Source organism: Gavialis gangeticus, unplaced genomic scaffold (genome assembly GCF_001723915.1).
Source record: "Gavialis gangeticus isolate Ggan-Ray unplaced genomic scaffold, GavGan_comp1, whole genome shotgun sequence".
In the NCBI taxonomy this organism is placed as follows: Eukaryota; Metazoa; Chordata; order Crocodylia; family Gavialidae; genus Gavialis; species Gavialis gangeticus.
This window is the reverse complement of record NW_017729012.1, coordinates 11,437,619-11,445,712: the sequence shown is the minus strand read 5'-3', so window position 1 is coordinate 11,445,712 and position 8,094 is coordinate 11,437,619. Positions and strand designations below refer to the sequence as shown.

General features: G+C 54.2%; 1 protein-coding gene across 1 annotated transcript in view; it reads right to left on the bottom strand.

Annotated features, from left to right (window-relative positions):
• Positions 1-2,485: 2,485 nt before the first annotated feature.
• The window catches only part of LOC109293386 (telomerase-binding protein EST1A-like), a 60,202-nt gene continuing 54,593 nt past the window's right edge, over positions 2,486-8,094 (bottom strand). The window contains exon 10 of the mRNA XM_019511278.1: positions 2,486-5,642. Coding sequence (XP_019366823.1) covers positions 5,635-5,642 — 8 coding nt within the window. The 3' untranslated portion in view covers positions 2,486-5,634. The remainder of the gene's footprint in view (positions 5,643-8,094) is intronic.

The window sequence follows — 8,094 nt, the reverse complement described above, 5'->3', positions numbered from 1 at the left end:
GCTCCCCATTGGGAGGGGGGTAACAGTGCCACCTTTCTTCCTCATGCTTCTGGACAGAAAAGTGCCTTAACGCCCACGAGGCACTGGGATACTATGGCCAGAAGGATGGTGGGGAAGCCCATGAGAAGTCACAGATTCTATAGCCGGTGTCAGGTTTGGATGGAGTGCAGAATACAATGCCTCAGGCTACCTGTTTCCTGACGGGGACAATGGAAATACCAAACAGCTATGCATTCAGCTTGCATTGCCCACCCTGCTCACTGAACGAGGCAGGGGAATGGCAGAGTGCACTGTAACACATGCACATGAGGGAGCTGAAGGAAGGCATTTCCTGACTGCAGTGCTTGACCCTGCAACCTTGCTGTGTTCAGCGCAATGCTTTGGGATATAGTGACTTCCTAGACCCAGCCCCAGCCCAAGCCAAGACACTCGAAGGCAGGAGCCTCTCTTGGGTCTCCTGGCATGCTTCCGCTATGTCACCACCGGGTGTCTCAGACTTCTGGTTTTACTGTCAGCACTTCAACTATAACCGACTTGGAAAACTGGAATCATGCAACAGAAAGGGTTTGTAGGAAGTGATGCACAAGCCTTCCCCAGTCATCCCAATGCAGACAACTAGGAGACACTCTCCCACCTGCCTCTGGCCTTGCTGGTGTGGTCACACCCCTGGAGCAATGGGATTCCCAGTTTAGAGACAACCCCTAACAGCAGGGCACAGGAGGGGTGGCACGTAGGGAATGCCAGCTCAACGCACCCTTCCCAGCACCTCCAGTGTCTGCAGCCTCCTGGCAAGGACCCCAGAGAACACCATCCCACCGCTCCAACAGCTGAAGCCCTGGGCTGAGAGCATGCTATGAGCAACAGCACACATGCCTAGGCAGCGAGGCGGCTTCAGGCTCCCCTCAGTGGGGCTCAGCAGAGCGCCTCCTCCATGCACTAGCACAACCACAGGGACAGCCAGGTTTTGTGCCAGATCCCTCAGACAGGGATTCCCTCAGCTTATCGAACCCACACCATTCCCAGCAGCGCCTCCCAATGGGAAAAGCTGGACCTGAAGCAGCCACGGCCCGTCCCCTTCCCGAGTGCACCTCCTGCTGGGAGAGCCTGGGCAGGAGGGAGCTGCGCGCTCCTCCCGAGCCAGCGCTGCTACATTTCCTGCAGAGATTTGAAAACCTGCCGCAGTTCCAAGCAGGCTTCGATTTCACTGCGAGCAGCAGCTCAGAGACCCGGAGTTACTATACAGCCGAATAAAATATTTTTTCATAAATTTAACGCCAGCATGTCTGTGTTTGGAAACTTTGAAAATCCATGTTGTATGGTTTACTGCACTGGAAAAGGTGCCAGCAGAGTTTCAAAGGAAGGGAAGTGTATAACTGTTTCCTTTCAAATGCATTTTCCAATGGGATCCATTGAGGGAAAAGGCTGGAACTAACTAAAACATTATTAAAAACTGTTATGAAAAGAGACAGAGAGATGGAAAAAGATAGAGAAAAAGTCCAACACAGAGCCGAGAGGGAGGGCGAGAGACAGGCAACGAGAAAGGGGATATGGGCAGAAAGACACGCTGGGTGGGGAAAGGGGCGAGACGGAGCGTTTTATCTGGCAGTCACCGTTCGCGGTTGCATATTGTTGCAGATCAATTGATCAGGATTTCAGTGCTGCTGGCTCAGTGGCACGGGGCGAGCCACAGAGTTGGCTGCAAGCACAGCACTTACGAACTGCTGACCTTCGGTTTTCAAACCAAAAATATTCCTTGGGAAACGGTTACACCAGGTTCCAGCCCTGGCTGCCAAGCAAAAACAAGCACTACTAACCTGAAGTAACACCCTGCTCACTTACACCGGGCAGCAACCAGGACTAGTAACCTGAAGTAACTCCCTGCTCTGAGTCAACCAGCACCACTGCCCTTGCGTGACATGTGGGGGGGGCTGGCTCTCCCTTGCTTGGACTGGATGAGCCAGCGCACCGATCAGTGACACAAGCGGTCGCGAGGAAGGTGCAGGATGCAGCCATCCCAGTCCCAGATGCAGTGCCAAACAGCTCTAGCCCCACGGTGTGCTTTGGGCCAAGTTTAAACACTGCTGGGAAGAGGTCTCTGCGTACCAAACTGACTGGGCCCATTGCACGGCCTGGCTCCGGCAAGGCTGTTCCAGATCCAGGCAGTGCCCCTCTCCTCCTGCCCTCCAAGACAGAAACGGACTGAAAGCACACTCTGCTCATCAAGTGCCCTTGGACTACATGAGGCAGCCTAGGCACGGCCCAGCACAGAGCCCTGCTCAGAGACCCACAGAGCGGAGAGAGAGCCAGTGTCTGCAGACCTGCGCCGAAGCCTAGCCAGGCGTCCGAGGGCCAAGACGGGGGTGGGCAGAGTATGGTGCAAGCCTGCAGAGCTCCAGGCCTGTGGTTCTTCGGGGTGTAGTAACCGTGGGCTGTAGCACACATGTTGAGGGATGAAGGGAAAAAAATAAACAGACAGACAAAAGAATGAGGATGCTCTGCCAATTCCAATTGTGCAGCTTTTATTTTAAATGCTTATCAAGCTGAGAGAGAGCAGAGTTCTTGGAAAACAAGGTTTCCTTTCTTCCAATGCCAGCGTCAAACACCCTCAAGGACGGGTACAGCACAGGCGCTAGCAGCCTGCTGCATGCTCGCAGCCACAGCTCTCCTGTCCCACCCGCCTCCAAGAGGCTCTGCAGTAACAGCCCTGGAGTTTCTGGTAAAAAGATCCCTGTGCCTTTTTATTAATCTCCAATCTGGCTGGGTTCAAATTATGGCCAATTACCCACCAACACTTCTTGCTAATAAAATAAATTTTTACAAGCCCTAATTACTGTTTTTGCTGAACTGCTCTACAGGAAGCAGAGTGCTGCAGATCTCCAGACAGCAGCAGACAGTAACGCGAGGCACCCGTGAGCACGCAGGCTAGTGACTCAGAGGAGACACGCTACCACAGGAGGGGAGGGAAGGGGAGGGGGCTGCCTGCTTAGCGCTCGAGACGCACCAGTTCCTAAAAGGGGACACTGAATTTACATCACACATACGGTGTTGTGGCTTCTGTGGTCAGCCACAGTCTTTGGTCACATCACCAGCCACCTGTGGCACCAGAGAACTGCCCAGCCTATCCCATGAGGGTGTGGAGACTCTAACTAGCCATGCAATTACATCTGGGAAAGGATTGTATGAGAATGGCATTGATCTCCCTTGGCAGTGGTAGCCCTGAATTCTGCCCACCATGCTGACTGCAGCCCAAGGAGATGGATCCACTCCCCAAGCTCAGGCCACTCCCCACTTTCAGCGCAGGGTCACGGGGAACCGCCCTCCTTGGACTGCCAGCTCCTTTCATAAGGAGCGCAGCTAAATGACAGAAACCGTGGTCAGAAGGGCAAAGACACTGACATGTCCTCTGAAAGGACGGAGGAGGCATTAGAGTAATGGGGCTTCAGATGCCTGCTAGCAGGTTCTGCTCTCCAGCGCACCAAAACCCCAGTGCCGCAGGGTGTCCTGGCAGCAAACACTGAGCCGAAAACAAAGGCGATGGCAACTAACAGCCAGAGCCTCCTGTCTGGACAGCACCCGAGCAAGCCTCAAGCTCCACAAGGCAGCAAGCGAGGGAGGCTGCTGCTATGAGTGTCGCGCATGCAACCTCCAGTGCAGGGAACACCCTTGGTGGCAATAACACAGCAGCAAAACCACTGGACCACAGCACACTCCCAGCCCATGCGCTCTGGGCCCGCGGGAGCCTCTCAAACCGGGGCTGCCACACAGGTATCCAGGCTCAGCTGGGGAAAGTGCAGCTCTGCTAGGTTGATTAATTTTTCTTTCTTAACCAGGATTACTTTAATTTTCAAGGCCTAATGGACTCCAGCTGCGAGGGAGGCAGAGCTGCAGTAGTACAAAGACAGCCCTTGCACACTGGTGCAAGCTAGCACAACATTCCAGACACACGCGCACAGAGCCCTAGAAAAAGGATGCACTACGGCGGGATATTTTTAGTCTCAACAATACCGCACTAAAAATACAGCTCTGCTGATACATCACTGCAGAAATATTCTCAGTGTCCATTCAGGAATGGTTTAAAACATTTATTTTTGTTTCCTTTTGCGATGGTCAGAGAGGAGGGAGAAAATAGAAACTCATTGATAAGAGGAAACGAGAGAGACATGAAAAATTGAAAACTACCTAAAAGCTCATGGAGAGGTTTATTTTATTAGTTCTTAATAAATATCTTGCAGATTTCCTCAGGAAATACACCAGATCACATGTAAAATAGTTTGATACTGATGTCAACTGCGTCAACATATGAAATCTATTAGGGTGAAGCCACAGCAGGGTGATCAGCGTGCTGAAAAACTGCACGGCACTGAAGCAAGGGGGGCGGGGGGAATCTCACGGCCCTTCCAAATTCTTCGAGAGGTAAAAAAGTCAGCCAAGACGCAGAGAGAGAGAAAAAAAGATCCCACATCCTGCTTTGTGCTGCCAGCAATGTGAAGTGCCCAGAGATTAATTCTATGTCTGGCCTGGAAATGTGACTTTAAAGCATGGAGGGAGGGGGAGAAGGGGAGAGGAACGAGAAGGCCAGGCTAACTGGGGCTGGCACCATGCCACCAGCCCCCTCCCAAGTCATGTTTCAATGTAGACAGCAGTAAACCCCAACAGACAGCAGCTCCTCACACTGCCAGGGCCTCGCACCAGCTGCAGCGCGTCTCGCTCTCCGTGCACAGCCCCAAGTGCAGATGGGCCTGAGAGCATCACTTCCGCTCTGCCTGCTTTTAAAGACGCAAGTACATGTGGCGGCATTTCACCTCCCTTCGACACGGGCCGTGGATATTTGGGGCCCCGGAGCAGGGGGGCCCTGCTCCCAGCACCAAGCCCAAGGACTCGTCAGACCTTGGCTCCCTAGGATGCACTCTGAAGGGTTTATGCTGTTCCCAGCGTGTCTTTGGCAGCCGGCACCTCCCTTCTGCATCCATGCCATTATCCGGAAAGCAGGCACTGCTTACGCAAGCCTCTTCTCCCTTCCTAGAGCCGGCAGCATAGCGCCAGAGTCCACAGGGAAGCAAAGGCCAGACACGCGTGCTGGAGAATCCACCAGACCACGAGCTCTGCGTTGGCGCAGTCCCACAGTGGCAGCACTGTGCCCACCTGGCACACAAGTACTGCGGGACTGTGCCTTCTGCCGTGCCCCACTGGCTGCTGCGTCAGTCCCCCACGATGCCTGCCACTACTGCTCCACGCAACGCACACCTCGGGCAACAGCGGATCAGCAGCACGGTGGCCAAGACCACCTCTGGTTAGAGCAGCACCATTTGGGTAGTGCCATCCACTTCCCATGGCACTTACTGGCCTGCCCCTGGCTGGCGCTACCCACAGCCTCCAGAGCCGTAACTAACCCCATTGGTGTGGAATGCGGCTTTGCAGTGCACATGCATGGGAACCACTCAGGTGCCCTGCTGCTCAGCGGCCAACTCCCCTGGGACTGGAAGCTTACTCCCGGCAAACCAATGTCGCTAAACAACCTGCCCCTGGCTACGCTGGCTGAGAAGCTGGGTTTAGCATCATGTTCATTAATGTGAGTCCTCAAGAAACACCTGGCGGAAATGCCCTCCTGGCTGTGCTCTCTTTCCTCCATTGGTCTCAGGGCCCTGGCAGGACAAAGACACATTGTACAACCCTACAAATCACCCGTACAGCCCCCTCCTCTGGGGACCTGTCACCAAGGTCCCACGGGGAGCAGTGACTTGCACACAGCAGCAAAGAGGAGGCAGGTTGCTCAGGAGAAGCAGGCAGGTGAGCTCACAGGATGCTAAGCCAACCTGGGGCTTGGAAAAGGCCCAACCACAGCGAGCTGGCCTGGGTAGGGAGTGCTCACTGCTGGAGGCCCCATCAAGACTTTTACAGCATGGTGGAACACCATCATTAGCCTAATTATACAATGTTCCCTAACACAATTAACAAAAAGCAGAGTCGTCAGCTCAGTGCTGCTCAAAAACACGAGGAAATCAAAGGTGCAGAGAAGTAGCAAGACGTTATAGAGATACGTTCAAACTCTGAAACATCTCTGTAAAAGCGAGGGGGTTTGCACAACACCACTAGCCCTTCCTACCACCCCTACCCCCACTGCAAAGCACAGCACCACGACAGCTATACTGGACACCTCCCCTAGCAAGCCAAACTGATGGACGTAGTGCTGTCAGAGCTCAGAATTTCCTATCTTTCCCTGCCCACAGCAATGCTATTTCTGCCCACGTGTCTTGGAGGGTCTCACTGAAATGCCTCTTCTCCCAGCTGCAGGGCACATGGGAGCCTGTGTCACACTGCAGCACAAACTCCTCTCTATACTGACTTGCGGCGTACCAGCTTTGTCCTAACTTCCCTGCTGAGGCACAAGAACTTGGCTGTAAGCAGAGCCTAGCTCTGCGATTACCAACCATTTCCCTCTGCTTGTTGCCCTGAAGGAGATCTAGGCATGAGGCTGTATCCTGCGAAGGGGCTTAGACAGCAGACAGCAAGGATGTGCTTACGTCACAGGCAGATCTGACAGAAGCCCCTGATGAGTTCACCTAATAATGCTGCTCACCAGAGACAGAGCGCAGCCCCACTCCAGCTGGAGGGAAGGACTGGAGAGTCTGACACAATGGCAGGCACTCCACACACACTGGAAACCTTTCCCTTCCCTGCCACAAAGCCTTGCTCGATCGGTTGCCTCCGAAGCCAACATCTAGATTTCAGAAACCTGAACTTCAAGTGGAAATTCCCTGCAGCGTGTTGATTTCTGCATCTCCTGCTGGCACTTGTGGCAAAGGGGAAAAAGTCACATGGCTTTCTGGACACGCGGTATGCTGAGGAGTCTTGCATCAGCGAGTAAAAGCCAGAAGCCAGGAAAATAACTCCAATTACGGTAAATAAATCCCCAAATATGTGACAATCTGCCTTTTAAACAGGAAGCACAGGGGAATAAGCAAAGGAAGACTCTGGTCTAAACACAGTTGCCACCAGCCATGAGGGCTCAGCAGAGGTGCACTCAGAGCACATCGGAGCCAACGGTTTTACCTGAACTTTTTGTCTGCATCCTGTGGCTGAGAACAGCATATTTCCCTCCCTGAAAGACCGGGAGCTCCCGGCTCCCAGCCTGCTGCCAAGCCCCAAGCGTCACAGCTACGTGAGAGCAGCCAGAAGCGCTGCCACCACCTCCACACTGCTGCAAATCCCTTGTCAGTCTGGTCCCACACATTCAGCACTAAGTACCGCTCAGCACAGCCGCCGGGTTTCATGGGAGGTTCCCGCTACCCCAGGGCCAAGTTCCTGCAGGGCTGTGGAAGCAGCAAGGCATGCTGCATGTCATGTCTTCTCCCGAGGGAAGCAGTGCAGGCACGAAGCAGAGGCAAAGGCACCATATACTGGGGCAGGACCATCTCTCTGCTGTGCGAGCAGTGAGGGCCTGGCCCAGGAGCAGGGCTCCAGGCACTACAGTGTGCAAACAGGTCAAGCCCCAGGCCTCAACACGAGGCTGGGATGGAACCTAATGCTCTGTGCAAGCAGTGATCCCTGGTGTGTGCTCTGCCCTTGACAGCCACAGGGAGAGCAGCCCTGTTCTTCCCCCTCTCCTTTGCCCAGTTAGAGAAGGCCCCTAGCTTGGAACTTCTCTCTTCCAGACTCACGGGTGGCCAAGACCCCAGACCAGCAAGGAAGAAGGAAGTTAGGGACAAACTTCTATTCCAGGACTCTGGGAAGAGTCCTTTTGAACCCTCCCCCTAAAGACTGACACCCAACCCACCCTAGAAACTGCACCCCCTGCAAGCCCCTTCCACGACCATGCCTCCTACCAGGCAGAGGAACCCCAAATTGTGGATACAAGCTGGGTTTGCAACCCCCCGCCTCCTCCTAGGTACTCAGACTGTCCTAGGGCTGTAGCACAGCTCTGGAGCAGTTAAACCCCAGCGTGGCCCCAGTCCTGCTGCGCCAACTGGGGAATTCTCTAACTGGGTCCCACATCCCAGCTGGACAGACCCCTCCCTTTGCAAGCTGCCCTTGACCTGCAGATGCGGAGCCCTGACCCCCTGCCCCTGGCGTTCTGTTTGGGACAACACAGAGCAT